Source organism: Melospiza georgiana, chromosome 2, assembly GCF_028018845.1.
Source record: "Melospiza georgiana isolate bMelGeo1 chromosome 2, bMelGeo1.pri, whole genome shotgun sequence".
Taxonomy (NCBI): domain Eukaryota; kingdom Metazoa; phylum Chordata; class Aves; order Passeriformes; family Passerellidae; genus Melospiza; species Melospiza georgiana.
In genome coordinates, this window is record NC_080431.1 from 84,955,592 (window position 1) to 84,979,000 (window position 23,409).

The following is a 23,409-nucleotide window of genomic DNA, read 5'->3' on the forward strand; positions in this document are numbered from 1 at the left end:
GCTCTCTGCAAGATATCACAACCTGACATTTCTCTAACACACTGTGATACATCTTTCCTCTCCCTGCTCTGTACTACAACACCTCAATTTTATATAAATGCTTTTTGTTAGAAATGGTTAATGTGCTCTTAGAGGGGACGAGGCAGCAAGGAAAAGGGTCTGTCTTGAAAGTGAGAGCAGCTCAGTTCTTGTAACAAAATGTTGATGCTCAGGGTCACCAGTGCAGAGACAAGAACAGTGCTACCACTTATACAGCAAAAGACTGTCACAGAAACTTTCCCTGAAGTATTATGCTTATATGTGTGTCCTAGAGCAGGGGAATGAGGAGCTGAAAAGGGTTATTGATGTTTTTGACATGCCCTTTAGAACAGAAGTCTTGCCTTTCAGTTACTTCCAGAGCACTGCACTGGGCAAGCCAGCAGCTCATCATGTCTTGGCAAGGGTTCTGTGTAGCTGTGAAAGCTCTCCTGTCAGACATGGTACACAGTACATGGTACAAGTGCATGTATGTATGCAGGGGAGAAGCTCAAAAACATCTTCCCTTGGGAAGGTATCTACCCTTGTAGCTTACTTTGGAGCTCCACTGATGCAGTTCTCTGACAGACTTAACAGCACCCGTAATGAGGGTGCCACTCCATTAGAGCTGGTTAAGTCACCCTCAACCCTGTCTTCATTACGGTGACAGTCTTGTGACAAGGGCAAATTGCAGGAGAAGCAAGTCCCACTTGGAATGAACCCTGTGGATAAACAAGGCAGAACTGCAGAGCAAATGAGTTGCAAAACAGAGGCAAATTATGTTTTAACCTTTTCTTTGTGAGTCTTTCCCTGATGTCTGATTAACTTTCCAGTCAACTCACTGACCTATCAACTTGGAGCGCTGCTGTGAAAGGAGAGGAGTGTTGGTTGTCAGCTCAGTTTGGGGGTGGGAGTTTTTAAGTGCTTTATTAGCAGGTAGCAATGCGAGCAATATGCCATAAGAAAATCTGGGAATTAAGAGTTCCCCAACAGAAATTATCCCTGCTGTAGCAAAACCAGAAACAATGTGTTGCCTCTACAGACAGCAACATGGTGCAGTAGTTGCAATGCAATCCTTCATCTGTGTTCAGCCATGGTAACACCTCATCTGAAATGCTGTGTTCAGTTTGGGGTATCACACATCCAGAAAAATGTAAACTTGTCAGAGAGGTCTAAAAGCAAAGAACAAGAATGATCAAGAGCCTAAAAAAACATCACCTACAGAGGAAGGTTGAAAGACCTGGGCAATGTTGTGCCAAAAGAAAAAAAAAAAAAGATGACAACTGAGGGAGGAACTAAGTGATTTAAAAGTTGATAAAAGGCTATTGCAGGGAAGGAGGGAATGATTTGTTCTTTTTGTCTGTAGCGGCTGAGACAAAAGTAATAGCTTTAAATTGCAGCAAGGGAGACTCAGGTCAAATTTCAGGAAACTGCTCCAGTGGTAAGGACAGCAAAGCCCAGGAACGGATTGCCAGGAGTGGCTGCAGAATCTCTGCCGCTGGAGGGCAGAGGATGGCTGTGCCCATGACATGACTCATGTGTCCTGCCTTGAGCCTGCAGAACAGATTCGATGGTGATTGAAGTCCCTTCCACATTTCTGAGACTCACCTAATTCTAGTCCTGCTGGGGTTAGGACTCCCTAACATGTTCATGACTTCCAGCAATAAAAAACACCTGTGAAAAACCCACCCTGCTTCCTTCTCCAATGACTCTTCACAGCATCAGCCTCAGCACAGGGTAGAGGACTGAGAGCCATGTCCTGGCAGCAGGAGCCAACTTTGCCTCCTTCCCTTGTGCAAAACGCTGCTGCCATGCAGGAAGGTCCTGCAGCAGACTGTTGGGGGATGCAAAAAGCAAAGCAGTAAATTTTAGACATAGCAAAGGAATTTTTGCTACCTGAACATCTGGTAGGAGCTGGAAGAAGGGACTGCTGATTAGCCCTGCTGAAAGAGACAGTGAGCCTTTGTCTTTACATGGGTTTAATAGGTACACTACTGTTTTCATGCTGAGTCTCCCTGACAGGGGGTGGTTTTCTCCTAGAATGATTCTGAAAATTGCCTCTGAAAAAGAAAAATAAAAAAAGACCAAAATATTTATGTAAGGGACAGAGTTCTGAGCAGATTTTGAAGCTTCTGAAGTTCTTCTCTGATGCTGAAGGGAATTGCATTCAGCTGGCTTCACCAGTGTGTGTGGCCAGGCTGACCTGGCCAAGACACTGCAGCAAGTCTGTGCCTCTGGGGTGGGATTTGTTGCAGGTGGCTCCATGGGAAATTCAGCTCCAGAGACCAGACTTAGCCACTGCTTTCATGCAGTGCCATAAACCAAGGTGAACAGTAGGCACTATTTGAACTCTCTCAAAAACTGCACTTTTGTGAAATGGGCAGGGTTTCAGAAGTGCTCAGCACCTGTTGAGCAGAAAATACCTTCTGGGCAGAGAGTTTTTTGGAAAATCTGACCACTCTCTGAGGAACCTGAATGGGAGCTCTTGTGAGCTGACTTTTTTTTTTTCTTTCCAAATCTGTCTTTTACCAATTCAGGGTTGGGGGCTGATTTCTCTAAACATACACAGGCACACAATTGGGGCTTGCCATTTCCAATGTTGCAGAGCAGTGCTTGGAGCCCTCTGAGAGGAGGAAATGTGGTTCAGATTCTTTCCAGGAGGTGCCTTATTTTGCTTTCCTCTTTGAAGGAATAGGCTAGATATACCAATCCTAATATTTTCATGCTTCCCTGGCAACTTTCATGCAATGAATCTAATGTGTTTTACATGGGTTAACCTCACTGCCCTGCTCAAACCAGGAGGTGATGGGAGAGGGGGGGGCTATTTGCTGCTGTTTACAGAGGGAGAGCAAAGGAGTGACTCACTCAAGGTCACACAGTGAGTTAAAAGCAGGGCCACAGACCTCCCCCGATTCCTGCCCCCATCCATAACCCCGACTGACACTCAAGTCACTGTTTTCCAAAGTGTGTAAGGAGGCAGCACGGTTTAAATGTGTCGTTTCATATGTACAGTAGCTCAGGGATGCGTGATGATTATTGGTCTCTGCAGATCAAATTACAGTTTGTTTCTCTCAGTTTGGCTGTGTTTAACAGTAGCTTGATCTGATCGATGGCACTTCAAGGTGGTGGTTGCTCTGGGAGACAGAAAGATATTTTTCACAGTTTTGCAGTGGAGAAAAGGGTGCTGACAACACATCTGAGGACCCAGCTAGCCCTGGGTCCAGCACATCACCCACAGCATGACTAACCTCTGGTGGTACTCAGCCATCACACTAGTGAACATAGCCTGATCTTATGTGATGAACATTTTGCTTCTCAGCCTGGGCAGCCTGTGAGATGCTATGGATTGTACCACCTATATGGTGCCTTCCAGATTTTCAGTTTTCAGCAGCTTCTGAAATAACTTTAAAACAGCTATGACTGCTGCTTGTTTGCAGACTCCATGTTGTGATTGTTCCTCCATAGCAATTTCCTAACTCTGAAAGCCTAACAGAACCACTCTCTGTATTTTTCTGTCCTACCAGGCAGAGAGTTTGAAGGTGAGGAGGAGTACCTGGAGATCCTGGGGATCACACGAGAGCAGTCGGGCAAGTACGAGTGCAAAGCTGCCAACGAAGTTGCCTCAGCAGACGTCAAGCAAGTCCGGGTCACTGTGAACTGTGAGTACATCGCAGCTGGGGCAGGGCAACGGGGAGAGCTTTGCCCACAGGCAGGGGTTACTTCAGGATAAACAGAGAAGCCTTTCTGGGCTTGGATTATACAATCTGAAGAGAGGACGCTGAGAAAACTATCTGCAATCAGACACTTGCCACAGGGTACAGTTTGTGCTTTAAACCTGGTAATATATAAAAAAAAGGCTGGGGGAGGTGTGGTACAGAGAGACAGACAGAGAGGGAGAAAGAGAAAGAGCTGTGATTTGCCCCCGTCTCTCCCCTCCGAAACGCTGGCAATGCCTTGTTTTCACTCATTGATATTCGGGTGAACAGTAGCGTGAAGAGAAGCTTCACCAAGGCAGCGGGGAGAGATAAGGGAGGGCTCAGCTGGCTCAGAGCAAACACATGCCTGCCTGCACCCAGCCATCTCTGCAGTGCCTACACAGCTATCACAGCCAGGGGACACGGGGCAGGGGCACGTGCTAATGACAGGGTGCAAAAACTTAACTTTTATGCTGGTTTCAGGTCATTAGTTTAAAGCTCTGTCTAAAAGACCCTTCATGCACCAGTGCAATACAGAATGGGGTTTTTGCCAAAGGATACAGCAATCCCCGAAAAGCACCAAGTAAGCTGTGGCTCACTTCCACACATGTGGATTGGGGCACGGATCCCATCCCATATGTGCTTAGACAGATGTCCACTTCACTCTGCTGGCATGCTCCACTCACAGGAACACAAGATATTTCAAACTGATGTTACTCTTTAATCCTGCCTGTGTATATGTCCACCTCCATACTTGTATGGCTTATATTTGGCACTTGAGTGATGTAAAGAGAGCTATCCCCATGTACCTGCTTCATTTCCTTGCTTGGAGGCTAATAACTTTGCAGCAAGGATGGATGAATGGGAGGTATGTCCTCTCCCGACCTTCTTCAGTTTAAATTGAGACTTAAACCAGAATATTAACTTAAATTGAAATTGGAGATGGCTACAGACATATTTCTGGGTGCATATTCATGCCTTGATTCACAAGTAGAACTGCTAGGGAGCAGGTTAGGGCAGAGAGCTGATGGCATCAAGGGTTTCGGGCAATACCAGTCTTAATTTGACTGTAGGTGATTATAGCACCTTTTAATACCATTCTTGCTCTTCATTTTTTTCCCTTGGTCCCATGTGAGCCATCACATCAGATCAACTTTTCTGTCTCACTTAGAAGTTGAGGTTATAGGCTCCCTGCAGCATCCTTCGAATCTACAGTTTTTTATATTCCCTTAGAAATTGGGTGGCAGTGGTTTGATATCAGCTGCCTCATGGGGCCAAATTTGGCATTAATATGAACTGTAGTTGCAGATTTTCTGTGCTGAAAGTATAGAAGTGTCAAAAACAGCTGAGTTTATAAACTGGAGACTTTCCATGAGAACCAATTAATACTTTCAGACATTTCCGTGAAACATAATTTCAATGGTGCTTTAATGTGTTTGAAACAGATTGTTTGTATAAAGTCAGAATGTTTGATTTTGATTTAGTTTCAACACATAATAACTATGCCACGGTAAGATCTTAAACATTTTAACTGTTGAAAAATATGAAAAAGTGATGTTAATATGTGGTGTAATTTGTAATGTAAGCAACTTAATATTCCTTAAGGACAATTTGTTTTTTGAAAGAAAGGGAAGTAAATTTAAGAGACTACGAGGACCAAGCAGGAAAAAACCAGTCCTATTATAAGAATGAAAACTAGATATTTACATACATCTTTCCTCATCCTGCTTTGTTAAAGAACACCACAAGCAGCATAAAGCATGAAAACCACAGTAAGTTTGAAAAATGAGAATGAAAAATAGGGCCTGTCCAACCTCAGGAGCTTCTTGGCCATCTCTTATCATCTGCTGAGGAGCACTGTCAGCTCAGACTGCAGGAGAAAGCATCTCACTTTGCTTTGGGCTCACACTACCACCTTCAGGCTTCCCAAGTAATTGCCCTTGCACATCACAGACAGGGAAACTGAGGCCTAAGGAGAGTGGGAGGAGAGCAGCTAAAGGAAACCCACCCCTGGCTTCCCAGGCAGCAAACGCTACACTCAGAGCAGCTGATTCCTAGGTGCAATAGGCTGCTTTGTTTGGGACTGCCACCTGCCCCTTCTCCCGGGAGGGCACTGCACCAACTTCCTAAAGTGGTGAATATGGAGACTGCTCAGAGCGAGGGGCTGGGCTCCCTGGCAGCAGGCTGGAATCATTTCTTACAACCATGGAGAGATGCCTATTCATTCTGTGACTCACCTCTTGTACCAGATTCATGAAATGGAATGGTTTGCCTAAGAAGATAGACTGCTCAAACCAAAAAATCAAATAAGAATGGTTAAAAAATCACCTTTGCTATCCTTTTCTTATCCCTCCTCCTTTTCAAATTAAAACATTTACATGAAGCCACAGCCTTTGAATGTAAGATCCTATTTATGTAAACTTATTAATATTTATGATGTTAGAGGGCGCACTGCAATATCCCTAAAGCCCTGCATAAAATCCCAATTAAGGTCAGGGAAGGGATCATATTGAGATGGCTAATGTGTTCACAAACAAATTTCCTTCCCTACATTCTCCAGACAGAATTATTTTTTTTCTTTGACTGACACAATCCGTTTTGCTGCCTTTTTTTTTTTTTTTTAGCCTTTCAGTTCTGGGACAGATACAGATGGCAGAGTGTGTTTCATGGTAACTTGAGTCTCAGCAAAGTATCCGTCTGAGCCTCAGCCCTGTAATCTCAGGGTATGCAAGTATTAGTGACGAGAGACAAGGCACTTATTCCTTGATCCCTCTCAGCAGCCAGGTGGAAATAATTCTGCCTTTTAACATGTAAAGCTTATCGCTTAATATTTTGAACATGAGGCTGGGATTGAAGATACCGGTGCCTACCCTACCTGCTATCCAGCAAGTACTGAGACCAAGCTCCAGCAGAGCACACCAATATGCTTTCCAAGTTTGGTTTGCCCATGGCACATCACTCAGACTTCAAAGTAAGCAGAGGTGGGAGCAGCATGCTGGACTGAGGGCAAACTTCAAGCAGAGCAGTCACAAGCAAGCCCTTCTGGAGCTTTTCACAAAGCACCATGTCCAGGTGATCAGGATTTGTAACCTTGGACACCTAAGGGAAGTGTCTCAACATTGGCTCTCTGAGTTGCACCCACAGCTTCTGCTAAAGTTCTTCTCTTTTAAACCATTAGTGTATTTCTGTTTCATACATGTTGTCCCAGTCCTTTCTTATTATATTTTTGGCATTAGGCAGAGTTTGTATGGAATACAATTTTCACACTAGTGTTAAACTCTTACTTTATTCCTTTACTTTTGCTGTCTTCCTTTACCCTTGAAGAAGTCTTTCTCTCATCTTCTTCTCTCTGATAAGCCCATGTGAACTACAGATCCATAGGTAAATATTAATAAATTGCAGAAGTCCATCATTAACCTTAACTTTGCCTGTGTATGCCTATGCATTTATGACAGAACTTTTTTCAGCAGTGCTGAAGAGAAGCACGTGTAAGGAGTGCTGCTAATGTTGTATATCAGGGAATGTTCAAAGAGCAGCGTTCTGCAGAGGAGCAGGGGGGAGCAAGGGCCACAGCAGACAGCTGCCGTGGGTCTCCAGTAGCCCAAACAGTTTGCATGAGGCAGGCAGCCCTGACATAGTTTCACTGTTTTGTTCCCCCTGGAAGTGTGTGGACTGACCGCGTGTTTCCTTCCTGCAGACCCTCCCACCATCACAGAGTCCAAGAGCAATGAAGCGGCCACAGGACGACAAGCCTTACTGCGGTGCGAGGCATCAGCAGTGCCCACGCCCGATTTCGAGTGGTACAGAGATGATACCAGGTAAGGCCTTTAGCTCACCTCCTCCCTCCTCTCTTCTTCAGTCCATTGAATAGGGGCTCCTGTCATCCTCCCCAACTCCTCTCAAACAAATTGCTCCTTACAATACATTTGAGTCACAGTGTCCCATCAGTCTCAGCAGAGCCAGCATGGTCATGGCAGGAGGAGGTAATTCCTCTCTGCACTGGGGATGCTGAAGGAAGTGCAGAGGAGGGAGCTCCTGCCTTGAAGTCAATTATGGGCCAATACCCAATTAATACACTGTTCACATGTTAAGTAGCCCATGATACAGACAAAAAAGTAGGTGGTATAAGTGTTCAATTAGGTAATGCTGCTCCAGGTGCATTCTTTTAGGGAAAGGAGCTGCTGAGGTATGAGATTCCCCCACCTGTGCGACCTGAGCCTCTCAGACTTGCATATGAGAATAAATGAGAATAGAAAAAGGATCTGTCCTTCTACCTGAGCATTTACCTGGCATTAAGGAGGTTGTGTTATTACCCTACATTATAGGGTAGCCAGCCCTGAACATGGTGCCCTGGTTCAGGGGTGACTCAGCATTGCTATAGGCACATATTGAGAATCTGTATGTTTCACTAAGAATATGTTGCTCAAGTACAGACTAGCCTTCAGCTGGCCACGGTGCGTTGACTTCCAGAGTGACTCAGTGCTGGGTAAATGCTTCCTCCCTTTCCCTTGTCTTTGCTTGGTTCTTCACTGCTTTACCAGTGGCATTTAATCCCACTGAACTACTACATTCCTTTCATTCCCTCCTCCTGTTTTCCATCTCGGTCTCTTTCTTTGGTCTTCCTTCTTTGGTCTCTTTTCTCTCACATCCCTTCCCTGCTTCCCTCTATCCTCACCTGCCAGCTGGGCTGAATGTCTTTGCTTTGCTGTGTGCTGGGGAGGGATCTCCTTCCCAGTACACAACTGCCATTGCACTAAACACCTCTTCTCCTGCCTTCCCAGGATAAACAGCGCCAATGGTCTGGAGATAAAGAGCACGGGGAGCCAGTCTCTGCTGATGGTGGCCAATGTCACTGAGGAGCACTACGGGAACTACACCTGTGTGGCTGCCAACAAGCTGGGAGTCACAAATGCCAGCCTATACCTTTACAGTAAGTACGGGACAGAGTGAAGGGAGGCTCTCACAAAGACACGGCTGTGCAGGAAGCACATGATGGCCAAAACTCATGAAGGAAGGCATCTGCTTGACAACCCAGTCCCCTCAGACCTCCAGCCATGACCTGGCTTCCAGCATTCTGCTTTGGATACCTAAGTGTTCATACTTGCCTTGAAGCACAAACAGCCAAATCAAAAGGTTTACAGTCAAGCCCTTTGATTGACTGGCTTTGCTGAAGACAGATTTTGTTAAAATAATAAAAATGTGTTTGTTTTAAAGCTGGAAACAAAAAGCCCTTTAGAATGACAGCCCCTTTAATAAGTAGACAGAAGGCCAGGGCTCGGAGGATCCATGACAGCTGAGAAATGACAAGTAATTCAGAGAGATGGAGAGAACTAGCCACCGAGCCTGAGGAGAACAGTGACAGAGTCAAGAAAAAGAGAAATTGGTTTGAAACTGGAAGGGACAGAAATGAGAAAAGACAGAATGATTTTAAAGGGATATACTATAGGGACCATGGGGGAAAAGGTAATCAACAGATGAAATATGGAATAAGGTTCCTTGGATCTCATTCTGCTACATTTCAATGGCTGAGTTTGTCTTAGTAAGTATAAACAGATAGAAGCTGGGACTAGACCAAGCACTAGAGCAGAGTTACCTGCTGATTCTGAATTTTGCAGCTGATTCAAACCTGACCCTAAGCAGAGGCCCTGCCCCTCACCTACCATCCACACACACATACAAACTGTGGTGTATTTAAAATGCAGTTTCCAATTCCAGGTCTAAAACTTGGACTAGACTTGGCCCACATGTTATTGGCATCAGAGATACGCTGCAGCAAAATGACCCGCTCACACAAATGAACACGTAGACACAAAAGTGACTGATGGCAGTGTTCCTGTGATGGTCCCAAATTGAATTAAAACTCTCATGTCATGACCTGCATGTCCTTTTAAACAGAAAAAAAAAAAAAAGAGCTGTGTAAAGCAGTCAGTATGGGATGCAGTTTGGTCTGTTTTCTGCTCTCACCAAAACAAACCAAAGTTATAGTTTGATTATTTTTAACAGATGTGAGGAAGAGGATAAATCCATGGGCATTCTTTGTTTACCACCTTTGGATTTATTTCATGGCAGCTTGAATTTTTGCGAGTTGGGGTATATTTTGTGGCAGCTATTTTTTAAAGAACAGATATTATCATAAAAGAACATATATTTGATTTACTGTAGCATTGCAGCACACAAAGCAAATTTCTACTTTGAAAGTCTTTTTACCCTGGTCTTGTGACTGTCATGAGATTCAAAAAAAATCCTCAGGCAGCAATCTGGAACACAATTTTCAAATACTCCAGATTTGTTCTTGCTGATATTAATATAATTCTAAGTTTAGAATCCATTATTTGTGACTGAATTCTAAATTTGGCCCTCTCTGTTGGTTCCTGTTACACAGATGAACTGAAATGCATCACTGAAACAAAATATGAAATTCAATCATGTATATATGCACATATGATTTTAGTTGGGGGCTTAGTTTTGCTAGAGAAGCATTTTGCATGACTCCAGAACTTCACCTCAAAGGATCTCAAAGGATTTGCTAGCAATGAATATTTAAATATCACAAGTCATTTAGAAATGGGCGAGTGTTGCTGGCACCATTTTGCAGTAGGAAGGTACAGAGTGAAGAAGTGGTTTACCCATGGTCATAAAATGAGTGGCAGAACCAGTGAGAGACCCAGGGAAACCTTGAAAAGTTGCTGTAAACTGTTCCATGAGGAAATGTGGCAACTCTTAAAAGATTATTTTCAACAGTGAGGATCCTATTTTAGCCCCCTTTGATGTGTATGAAGAACACTTTCTTTCAAGTTGTTTGATTTGATTTATAATTTTTAGAAATTCAAGGCCTGTTTATACTGGGGGACACTAGAAAACTTCCCAAGAGCCAGGAGAATGGAAATGCAGGAGCTGAGAGAGATTTGATGATTTTTAGTGAAGTCTTTCTAATTTGTTTTTGCTGCTTGGTTAATCCCTACTTTTTTCACTGTGCAATTGCTTCATATTGTTCCAGGAAATCTCTGTTTTTCTAGTTAGTGTGGAAGAAGGAAAGGTAGAGAAAAAAAATAAATTCAGGCAGACTACAGCTGCTATTTTGAAGGTTAAGAAATCAGGGGGGAAATGAATGAAAGGAATCCAGCTTTATAAAGATAAAGAAAGCTGCTGAAAAAACCTACAAGCCCAGATGAAAGAAATGCTGTAGTGATCACACCGTAGCTGAAATAACAGGTAATGCACATTCCCAGCCACACACCCAGACAGAAAAATAAAGCAGTGCCAAGCTTTTGCAAGGTGTACAGTGGATACTCAAATACTTGGGAGTGTTTTTCATCCCTGGAATCAGAGATCTTATTTCCTTTTTAAAGAGAGAACAAGCTCACTGTAGAGCAACATCCCACCGGGGAGGTAAGTACAGTGATGGTTCCTCAGTGTCCCATTGCAGCACAAAAAAGAATGGCAGCAAGGAGTGAAGAAACAACCAGAGAGTTAATAATGAGCTACTGGCAGCTTTGCCTGAGGTGGAGGGCAGACAGGGAGCGAGCAAAATGATGTGAAAGAACAGTTTAGCAATACAGAAAAATTGGTGGCTACCATTTCATGAAATCTCAGTCAGCACTGAAAAACTCTCAGAGAGACTGAGTGCCTTAGATGCCAATGTCATAGATAGAAGATGCATTAAAATACAAAAGCAGCCTCCTTGAGCTGTATGAATAGATAGCTAGTGATCTTCCTTAAAGGATGTAGCAGCAGGATTGCCTGCTGTAGGTGAGATTTATACCCCTCACTCCTGGAGACTGAGTTTACAACAACATAAATGTGGCCCTACCAAAGGTTTAACTTACCCAGGAAACTGTCTCCAACAGCAAATATGGAGTATGTTTGTAGAGAGGGTACTCAGGTACAATGTGATGATACAACTGATCTAATAGCTTGCTGACATTCCTTGCTTCCCCGTCCTTTTGCCCATCCTGCTCTCTGCCACATGATTTTGTTATTTCCCTTATTCTGCCACACAGTGGACATCCCACTGAAGCTGTCTAACCTGCTAAACCAGTGAATAGGGTAAATGAGCTTTACTGCTCATCTCCCTAAAATGCCCCAAATGTTTTCTTTCATTGAACTGAGGTGAACAAGTTCATGGCTAGGCTCAACAGGCACCAAAGCCCATGCAGGAGAGGAAGCTCTATCACACATCTGTGGGTATGAAGAGTTGGGAGGCAGGGCCCTGTTTGGCAGCATTGGTGAGCCAGTAGGTTAATTCAGCTCTACAGAGCCTGGGAGCAAGGTTTGTAATCCCTAAGCACAAAAAAAGGGACAGTAGTACAGATCTCTGTGAATATTACCTGGCAGAGAGGCACAGCCAGGGCTGCCATCACAGAGCAACAGGGGTGAAAAGCAGTGACACAACTGAAGCAAAAGGGTTCTTCCTCCAAGTGTATTAGGAGGTAGGGAACATGTTTTCCTTTTGTTTTACTCACCTAGCAGTACTATGAAAACCATTATTAGTGAAAGTCACAATTTATATCTTAACACATGCTACACAGGAGTTGTGTGTGTGTATATATATATATATATATATATATAAAATATATGTGTGTATATGTATGTGTATAAATATATACATACATATATATATGTATAAACACATAACAGATACACATTTGCTGGAGGAACACAGATACATGGGTTTGTGTGTAGGTGAATATGTCTACACAGGCACCTCTGTGATGTAGAAGCAGACCCACACGCCCCTCCACAGGCACAGATAAGTAGGTGCAGCACTATGTGAATTCTAGCAAAGCAGAGAAAAGAAAGAAAAGCTTTTCCAAATTAGTTGTCCTCTGCCTCCTGCCGAGCTAGCCCATCCCATAGGCTGAAACAGGAGACAGCAGCACAGTGCTGCACATCCTGATGCAGTCCTGCTGGCTCAATTGGCTCAATTATGGGAGACTGCCTCATCAGCAGGTCCCCTGCTGCATCCTCTGCACCCTTTGGGGAATCAGCAAGCACAGAGGTGAAGCAGAAGCTGGCAAGACAGTGCCAATTCAGGCAGCTTCAGGTGGAGCCCAGCAGTTTTGGTTGCAGCTAGGCATGTTCCTAAAAGCTGGCATTAGCCTCTAACTTGTCATTATTTGTTAGTATCCTGCCACAAGTGTGCACACCCCTCCTTCCACTCTGCCGACGCTTTGTTGTGCCCTGGGCATTTGGTTACAGCAGTGGCTGCTGGGGTTTGGAACCTCAGCTGTGGCCGAAATCCCTCTTAGTGGCTCTTAGTGCACACCCCCTGTTTTCCTCAAGGCTGTCAATAACAGGGAGACTCAGGAGGGAGGAAAGTGGTTTGGGCTGACAGTCAGAGGGGGCAAGGCTGAGACACTGCTAATGAGCCAGGGTGGAGCAATAAAAGCAGCACACAGTGGGAGAGAGGAACAGAGACAGAGTCCTTGAATAGAAAGCAGCATGATAATGAGGCCATAGTGCTTTGCTTTAACTGCTTATGCTGTGCAGCCTGCAGCCTGCTGTGCAGGAAGAAGGTAAAGGGGAGTTGAGTTATTTAACCAAACTAAATAACAAGGAAGTCTTGTCAGCACAAACAGCCTGCTTTCGCAGAACAATGGTCCCCTGTTGCTACATAAACAGAGAGATCCAGGCTAGACTTGTATTTGATCTCTGCTGTGCCTGCTGTGGATTCAAACAACTCCATTACCACCATGAGGGCAGGAGTCCTGACAGTGTCATAGGGATGGGCCTGACCTGCTCAATCCTCATGATCTCCAGCTAGACACAAACTCAGTCTTTGCACCAAGGATACTGTAGAAAGAGCATTGGCCTCCAAATAGCTGGGCCTAGGTGATCAGAGAGTAATAGCAGCCTACTGATTTATCCTGCTAAGTTCTGTGTCCATCAGCAGTGATCTTAGCAGGTGAGCCAGGAGATAACCCATTGCCCCAGGCCTATGAGCTGTTGCAGCTAGATGTCTACCTATGGATCAGTCCATGGGTAGGAGCTTGTCTCAGTCAGTACAAGGCATCCAGCAAGCTCTGAAGGCATAGAAAGGAGACCCAGTGATACCAGTCAGGCCTGGGGGCCTTGTATTCTTGGGTTTGTGTCTGGCTCTGCCAACAGTTCAGCATTTGACCTTGAGCAAATTGCTTCCTTGCTCTGTGCATCACCTGTACCATGTATGAAGTAGAATTAACACTACTGTTAGCCTCAGACTGAGGTCTCTGATACTGGTTTCCCTCAGTATCTGTGCAATTGTTTTGGGATCCTTTGTGGAAGAAGAAAACTGTGAAGCCAGCAGTGACATATATCAAAGTCCTGCTGTGACGCATAGCGAGGAAACATTATAAAAACCCTATAAACAAGACAGCAGGCTCTGCAAAAACTCTGTCCCTCTCAGAGGACAAAAACTAAAGAAGCAGAATACCCTTGAGGATTCACCAGGGTGACTGCTCCCATGCACAGATCCTCAAGGGAACTGTCATTGGCAAGAAATCCATTGTGGAAAAGGTTTTGGGGAGGCAACAACTACCCATGGAAGATTTCCACAGCTCACCTCTCTGCCAAGACTAGCTTCCAGGCAGAGGTGTAGCTAAGAGGAGCTGTAGAGTGGTGACATGAGTGGTCTTGAAAGTCAGAGGGAAGATATGGACCATCAACTCCAATTACCTTCACTGCAGGTGCTTAATCCCTCTTGCTGTTTGGCTATTATTTGTTTAGTTTTTCAAATCACTTCTCTCTGACTCCCAGTCCCAGGGGATGTTGATGTGTATTAGGCGTGTTGCTAGCAAAATGCTCTGTATATGAAATCTGCTCTAGTTCATTTAATTTGGTGATGGACAACTCCATCAGGTTGGTATCTGCTGCTTGCTTGGTGTGAAAAGTGGCTTTTCTCCTGCATGTTGCTTATTGTTTTTTTTCCCCCCTTAGAACGAGTTTTACCCACACTCCCCAATCCTTTTCCAGGTCAGTATATGCTTTATGTTGAAGTAGCTCTTTAGCCGGGTCATTCTCCGTCATCCTGACAAATGCTCAGACCTAGGCATGGGCAGAACAGCTCAGAAATGCAGGAAAATAAGGGCTTTCCCTTCTCATTAACATGTCATTTTCTCATTTCTGCTCACTTTCCTCATCCTTCTTTTTCCCGCTCCCTCTTCAAAAAACCAATCAGCTGAATAGCAACAGCCTTTAACCAAGCTTGGAGCAAGGACATTGAGTTGTCACCCACGTGTGGACAGTCTTCAATGAGGTTCAGTCTCCCCGCAGATCTACTTTTAAAACACATTCCCATCCTAAGCTCTCTTTGCCCACTTGTTCACATTTTGGATCAAAAGCATAAACAGACCTAAAATTTTGCAAAGATGGTGGAAAGGACAAGTGGAAAATTGAAAATTAAAACACTGCCAGGTTTTTTTCACTCTAGTTGAACATCTTATCATCCACAGTGAAACACTTTGTTTTCTCATGCTTTTGTCCCGCCTCTCTGAGTCTTCCAGTCACATAATCCTGCATCCGAGGCAGAGAGCATGAAAAGAGGCACATGGTGAGGTGTTATTGTCCGCTTTATTCCAAAAGGGAAGTAGATATGAAGGCAAAACAGGGTCTGTGTGGGGTTTTTTTTCTGTCTCTGTGTTGCCCACTCCTGCCTTAGGTGTAGACAGCATGGTCCCAAGATCCATATGAGATTTGGGGCTTGGTTGTGACCTTTTCATTCTGAAAAAGCACAGAGACCAGACATGTCCAGAAAGCAGGCTACAGCATTTGAAAGTGGTGTTCAAAACTGAATCAACAATAAGGCAGCAAGTCCCTGTGTTCACTGAAAAAATCTTGGCCTACAGCTCCTCAGTATCTTTGTTTTACTGCCATATGAGGAGGATGCACTCAACTTATGGGTTGCTCAGAGACCTAAATTGTTAATGTCTGCACAGAGCTTTGGGATAGAGTGTTATTAGGAACCCATGTTGTTTTGCAAAAGAGCACCTGCTTGAACAAAGCACCTGCAGGTACTCCCATGAAAAGAACAATAAATGCTGCGTGTTACACATGCTCCGTTTAACTACTCTGCTGTTTTCAAATCAAGCTCTGCTCTTGGCAACTTATTCAGGCTCAGGATGTAGTCACAATTGCCTATTTAAAAGGCAAATCCACAAATACAATTAAAGAAAAGTACCTAAAAAAAGAAAAAAAAAAAAAAAAAAGGAGGTAGAAATCAAGCTACCATTAAAATTAAATCCCAGAGAGTGATTTGTAAATAACATTCAAGGAGCTGAGAAAAGGAGTAAAGTAGGCCATTGGGAACCTACTGTGGAAAAATAAATCCAATTAAACACCATTATCTTATGTATTGCAAATGAAACTTGTGCTTGGATATGAAATTAAAGTTGCTGAGGCTGTTTTGGATGTAGGGTTTTGAGAAGTTTTCCAATTTTAGGTGTTCTTGTTTTTCAGCAGAATTTTCAATGACAAATATTTTTGTCTGATGAAAAACCCAGAGCTCTTTGGTTTTATGATTATTTTTATTATATATCCCTAAATTCCACAGGCAGGCAGTGTTAATTTTTTTCATAGCCAGCCCTGTTTACAGCTGGTTTTGAATTAGGAGCCCATTAAGCTAAATGATAAAGCAAAATGTGCGAGTGAGCAAGGCCAGGGTTCCCATTACAAATACACCTCCTAATCAACTTGCCAAGGCCATCCTGCACAGCTTTAGTTGATCCTTTAAAACACTTTCCCCTCTGTCTCTGAAGCGGTTATATTTTTACTGCTCCCCAGTCCCCTGAGATCGTCTTGAAGGACGTCCTGGTGTCCCATCACTCCTGTGAGGACTCTCCACGAATTTGTGGTTCCAAATGCTGGTGTATCTCCAGTGACCCAGGACACCCCAAGAGGATTTTTCAGAGTGGGAAAGCAGAGTTTAAATACCCTGGGCCTCAACTGTTTTCTGAAAGCCCTTACCAGCTTCTCTGTTGTGGGCCTTCAGCACAGATGCTGGTGCTTTTCACATTTGCTTTTGCTTTGCTGCTGACCTTCAAAGAAACCTTGGGCATACAATTTTGTTAGACCTTTCTCTTCCTATGAGCTGATGTTCTGAAATGTAGTCCTCAGCCTTCAATTAAGCTGTTCCTCAATGACCAGAACCACAGCCTTCTTCCTCTTTCTCCCTCAATTTTCATTTCTGTTAATCCTCAGTAACACTTCCCTGCCCTGTGGGGTTTTGAGCATTAATTTAAAAGGAAGGTGATTTGAGATGAAGAGTGCTGTAGTCCTGCTAAGCATTGCTATCATTAGCTAGCTGCTGTGGAAACATCTTGCTTTCAGGCAGGCTGGAGACTCAGAAGCAGCCCATTCAACTAAACAAATGGGACTTGAATTTGATGAGACACTTTCCTAAAATGCTGGTGGAGCCCAGCTGATTCAGCTCTCAGCTGAGTTGTCCTTGATAAATTTTCCAGCTCTCCTGATTTTGCAGCCCAGTACTCAAAATGCCTTGAAACGTCTTCTGGGATGATGCCACATCATCACATCTTTCTGTCTGCATTGTAACATCATGTTGTAATGGGCTGACACAAGAACTGGCTGTCACAAAGCAGGGGCCTTACTGCATCATCAGATGCCTTTTCAAAAGGATTTTTCTTCTGAAAAAAAGAGAATTTGTTCATTCCACACCACATCTGCCAATGGAAGGGCAAGCGGGGCCACTGTTGAACCTCAAAGGGACCTGTCAGAATTATGGCACTACCTCCATCTTTGTCTTTCATTGTCTCTCATCCTCAGCCCTTTGAACATGAACTCCTTCCCTTGGATTAGCACCCAGTGTCCATATCAGAATGGCTTGGCCAGACTGATGGGCTTCAAAACCTGTGAGTCTTCCTCACAGGAGTTTTGTGATGAGGGCTTGCCAGAGGCTAAGTAGGGGCTTTCTCAGGGTGGTGAGCTTGATGCCCTGGGAGCTAGGCAAGGGGGATGTTTCAGAAAGCAGCACATCCAGAGCTGCCCACAGGGAAACAAGTGTGTCAGTTTTGGGGCCTGATAAGACAAAGTCACAGCCATCAATAGGTTGACACAAGATTTATAGCTGTAGTGTGTTAGCAATTAGCAGAGTGGAGGGAAAAGGAGAATGAGGAGTCCTGCCTTTCTGCCAAAACATGCACTGATCGGAGAATGACCCTGTGTGACTGTAGATCGTAGATAGTCTCCATCTAGCTGTAGCCTGTGTAGCCTGTACTGTCACTAATGCCTTCATCAGGTGGGTGGGAGCTGGGGGAAGGGAGAAAAGAGATGTTCATTTGGGTCTGATGGCCAGAGTGGGAAACAGAGAGCACATTTCTTTCTAATACCCTCTCAGTCCTCTTTCCTCTCTCTGGGTGTCTTAGCTGTGCAGAAGAGAGCTCCTCTGTTGCAGTGGACACCTTCCACCCATCTCTGTTCCCCTTTTGCTTTCTGCAGTGTATGGCCCTGCCAGTTCTGCTGAGCTGGCTGCTCTCGAGTCAGCAGGGCCTGCTTTGGCAAAAGGGTGGACATCTGAGTCCAGCAAAGCTAAGGAGAGAAGCAAGGGGGATTACAGCAGAGACTACAGGCTGTAAAGGGTTAACCTTCTATGGAGGTTTGCTGACTAGGCTGTCAGCCCTGCCAGTATGATGTGACCAGCTGAAAGATACATCCACCTCTGGAGCCCTCTTCACTGAGGCCTGAGGGCGCTGTCTCATTTGGGCTCCAGAAAAGGGTCAGTGAAAATCCAGGCCTTCAGGCCCGTGAAGCAAACTGGTTGGCAGAGCTAGGGAAGCATAGATAGGCCAAAATAGACAATCTTGTATTTTTGTGATCCCAACAGAGAAATAGAGAAAAAATAATGTCCATTAAAAAGTAATGGTCATAGGTAGCAAGCACATGAAGGTGCATTTGGAACCATGTCAAGCCTGGTATTCCCATGAATCCTAAGGCATTTGAGGGACATAGTTCAGCTGTACGGGTCACTGCACAGGGATGTGTGGCTGGCTACTCAGGGCATGCCTCCCTTCCCTGAAAGCTGCCTGAGCCCTGGGCACCAGCAGCTGATCACACCCATGGCTCTGGGTGGGAAGCACAACTCACAGCTCTCCTTGCTTCTCACGGGTGGTGTCCACACAGGTTTTCCAAAGAGCTCAGTGTCCGTTTGGTGAGTGCAGAAGGGACTGGCCCTGCAGGATGGATGCTCAGACAGACCAAGGCTGTCTGGCTGCTCAGTCCCTGAGCAGTCAGTCCCTGCCAGCACTGCAGGCACCGAGGGCTGGCACTGAGCTGGGTGCCAAGCCTGTGGGGCCTTCAGGCCAAGGGAACAGGGAGGACAAGGCAGGCTGAGGGCAGGCAGCCAGCATCACAGTAATTGCTTCGTGCTATTTCATAGGTACGAGGCAAGGGATGGCACCATATCTTATTTTGGCTGTGTGGTTTAAAGCGAGTAATACCAAAGTCAGAGGTGATGATACTGTCTTCCAAAAGGAGGTAGTATGAATGTAGACAAAAACAGCAACTTAGGGAAAAGAGACATGCCAAGAATTGATGCCAAGCTACCAACATTGCTTGGTGGGTTTTGCTGAATAGCAACAGACAGCTTCTGTTTGTTGAGATTGCTTAAAAACTTAAAAGCCAATCTGCTGCTTCCCACCCCTCCCAAAAAAAAAAAAAAAAAAAAAAAAAAAAGTGTAGAGAAAAGAAGCAAGCTTTCTTAGAGAAAAAAGAGAGGCACAGGGGAAAAGAAAGAGAAATGGCTTTACTGCCTGATCTGTTTCTGTACTTTTTGTTCATTATTTTAATTTAGATTGATTTATTCCAAAATGAGCCTTGGGTTGTATATATTTGCATAGTACAGCGCTGTGGAAGATCCAGTGAGTGAAGAAGATCAGCAGCAGAGGGTGGGAACTGAGACTGGAAGTCCCAGAAAGATATTCCTCCAAGCTGAGCCCTTGCAGTGGATAAGGAAAACGTTTCAAGGTGTGTGCAGTCACCAGTGTGGCTATGCATGCATGCAGAGCAGCCCTGCAGAGCAGAGGTCAGGGCACAGCAGTCAGGTGGGGGAGTGGAGCTTGAGTAGATCCAGTGGGGGAGAAGAAACATAATTGAACTGCAGAGATTAGAAATGAACCCATGAAAGAGCGACTGCCGTAGAAAATCAGTCATCTGATAGGCACAGTGACAGTGTTAGTGTTGTAGCATGGACAGAGTACCCTGCAGAGCAGAGCTGGGGCAGGCTCTAACCCTCCTGAGGCAGGTATCCCCAGCCCAGAGGACACTCATAGCCTGAAACCATCTGCATGTAGACGAGCTCCTGAAGCCATCAGCTGAACCTTCCCCCTTTAGAGACTCTAAGACAACCCATCCCCACTGCACAGCAGGTGTACTTAAGCCTTTGCTCTCTCCCTCCTGTTCTTATTTTTTGTGTTGACTAGCTGACTGGAACTGTGGAGGGCAGCAAAGAGGAGGATGAAGAACTGCCACTGTTGTCTTGATTTAATCCTTACACACACGCAAAAACTCCTGCAACACCCATGACAAAATGACCAAAGAGTAATTTCCACCTTCCTCCTCTTAGCCCTTCCATTTCCAGTGTAAACCTTGCCTAAGGAGCTGGCCTCCCCTCTGGTTATTGTCCCAAGTGAACAGTCTCTCATTCACTAACCCGTGACGGTAAGTTGGTTTGGGAAGCAGCAGGTTTATCTTCCCAGCTCAGGCGGTGCACCGGGCCCGCTTGTGAACCCGCTGCCATTCAGTGTCTGCTCTGCTGTTGATAAAGCACATTACACATGGCTGGGCTTGCATGATTAATACAGCTGTCTAAGCGCTCTCTCTAAAAACAAAAACAACCAGAAACGAGAAGGGAGGTGTGGGATTTGGGAGAGAGGGAGGGTGTGCATGGGGATAAAACCCAACCATTCCAAAGAAATCAGGCTTGCAGAAAAAAGCAGAGTGCTGTTGGAAGGCCTTCCCTCCCATGGGTGAGCAGGTCTGTCAGCAGAGCTCCCCTGCAAAAGGGAGAGGCCTCGTGGCAAGGTGAGCAAGGAGCAATGTGCGTGGTCCTTCCCCAGCATCCCCTGCATGTCCCTCTGCAGCCTGGGGAGTGGATGCATGGGTGGGAGCATGGAATCAGGCCCTGGAGAAGGATGAGCTCTGACCAGCACGGCTTCAGCAGGGTCTGGTCAGGCAGCCCCTCCAGTGGGTGTTGCAGCCACACAGGCACACTGACCCTTGGTGACACTGCCCAGCCACATCACTGTACTCACCCTGTGCTCAGAGGCACAGCCCACACACACTGAGCAATCTCCAGGCACCCAAGAACATCTAATGAGGAGCTGCAATAGCTTCCTGCATCTTTTCTATAGCTCCTACTCATCCAGCTAAAGGCCTGCTCAGCAGCCTGTGTAAGCTGTATTAACTTTCCCTTTTTAATACTGGTTTTTAATGGGCTGTGGGAAGCCATGATGGCTTCCTGCTCTGGCTTTTCCCAGGCCTGGGCCAGGTATTAAAGCCATGCTTGCACTGTTAGGGTGTTAGGTGACCAGGAGTCTCACTCTGGGATCGCACACACACAGCCACTTCCATATTTTGATGAGAACTACAGGGAACACAAGGTAATATTTACTTAGACCCCACACTTTAGAGACATATACCAGCACCTAGGCGGCCCAGCTTGACTGTCATGACATCTCTAATTCACTTAAATACTGAGAATGATATCCCTAAGAAGATCTCAAGGATAGACTGGGAGGACACTTCTCTGCAGATGTTAGAGAAAGATAGGGAGAGCAGAGGCTGCAGTAGGACTGGATTTCAGTACCAGAGTAACCTCAAGCATGCTGGCCACTCTCCACTCCAATTTAGTTGTTTTTCTGCTCCAGTCACCCCTATGCATATCCCCCACCTCTTCATTTCTGTCCATAGCCACTCAAATCTTTCCTATGCCATATATCCAGTAAGCTTGTAGAAAACCATAGCAGGAATGAAGTGAGTAAACAGACAGACATGAAACTGATGAAAATATTAATTTTTCAAGAGGTTCCAGAGCCTCCAATTAGCAAACCTGCTTCTTAGGGCTGTGCGTGCTCTGGGTGAGGGGGGCTATGCTGTTTGTCCTCTATTGAGACACTAGGTTATGTGCTTGGCATCACCTTTGGTCTGCTGTGCCCTACACATGTGCTTGAGAGATGAGCAGGAGAGGGATTTCTTTATCCTTGGAAAGCAAAAAGCAGAAAAAGCTCAGATCTTCCCCATAATGACTCCTGAAAAAGTCTGTGCTGTGTGCTTTGTTTGGCTGGTTTGTTTGTTTGTTCATTTGTTTTATTCTTTGCTTGTAGAATGAGTCTTTAATGTGTGATTTGAAGACAATACAGTTTTAAGTATCTGATTTTGTATCAGTCACTGGGGAAGGTGGGTTTTGGGAGGTGGTTGTTTTTTTAAATAAACTTTCAGTTGCTAGGGAAATTAAAAGGGTAGGAGAAAATTTCTTCAGCTATGAGAAAACATTGAAACTTTTAATATATACAAGACAGATCTGATGATGAAAGATCTGTGTGACCTTGAAACAAAGGTGGTCTTCTATCCACCACCAACCTCACTGGTCAGGATAACAGTTCAATTTTAGACTAGGATTACTGTAAACCAGCTCCAGGATAAATGGTGTAAGCAGACGGCTCTTGAGCACCACGACCTTCTCAGAAAGACACTGAGAAATACAATTTCAGGGATATTCTTCAGAACTTAGGGAAGGATGGGTGAGCTGCATTACAGCTTCATTCCTCTAAGACATGAGGTATGATAGATGAGTACTTCGTACACTATGAATGAGCTCCAAAACATGGGGAAGAACTCTTCAGAGCTAAAAAAGCTTGAGCAAATTCTGAAATACATTAAACCAAGTGCAAAGATTGGTAGACACCAGAGACATTTCCTTAATCTTATTGGAGAGTTGCTGGAGGGCATCCTCCCCAGTTTACACAGCGGTACTGGCACCTCTAGGAAAACCAGCCTAGTGCCACTGCAGTCGCAGTCAAGTTTTAATTACAGGAGCAGAACTGGTAGTGACAATGGGGAATGAGCAGGCAATGAGCAAAATAGCTTCAACACTGAGAACAGGGAAGAAAAAAAAGTGTCTTCTTCTAAGAGGAGGGGGGAGGAGCAGGAAAGAAATAAGAAAAAAAGCCCCAAATGAACCCTAGTAAGTAGAAGCTGGTAATCCCTAAAGCCTCAGAGTAGAGTGCAAAGCCCTGGAAGAAAGAAATTAATAACTTTCAAAGTATGACCTTGAAAATGGAATTAACAGTATTCCTCCCTTTTAAGCCTTCATGATAATAAAGATTTCATCTTCTGAAGCCCTGGCAAGAGAGTCAACAGACTAGGAAAAATTGCTTCCTGCAGAGCAGCTGGCAAGTGCAAACCCTGAGACCCCAACAGGCCCCAGAGAATGAGTTGATAGAGATACCTGCATGATGCACATCCTCTTTCCCTTGTGCCTTCTGCTTTGGAGGTGGGGTTTGTTCTTCCCCCCCTCATTTTTGATCGTATTTTTTGCTCAAGAAGCAGAACTCCAGCCTTCATTGTAAGTAGAGTCAGCTTATCAACAACATGGAGGCCAGAGCTTCTCAGAGTGGACAGCACCTGGAAAAACAGCAGGCTGGCTATACTTGGTTTATCATCACCCCTTCCTTCCCAGCACAGACAAGTTCTCCAAGCCCGTCCCATGCTG

General features: G+C 44.9%; 1 protein-coding gene across 2 annotated transcripts in view; it reads left to right on the forward strand.

Annotated features, from left to right (window-relative positions):
* Positions 1–23,409, forward strand: part of LSAMP (limbic system associated membrane protein) — a 304,228-nt gene that overhangs the window by 265,603 nt on the left and 15,216 nt on the right. The window contains exons 4-7 of one of the 2 annotated variants that reach the window (XM_058018739.1): positions 3,540–3,674; positions 7,408–7,528; positions 8,492–8,640; positions 14,625–14,660. In XM_058018739.1, coding sequence (XP_057874722.1) covers positions 3,540–3,674; positions 7,408–7,528; positions 8,492–8,640; positions 14,625–14,660 — 441 coding nt within the window. The remainder of the gene's footprint in view (positions 1–3,539; positions 3,675–7,407; positions 7,529–8,491; positions 8,641–14,624; positions 14,661–23,409) is intronic. The other variant, XM_058018740.1, reaches the window with a different exon arrangement.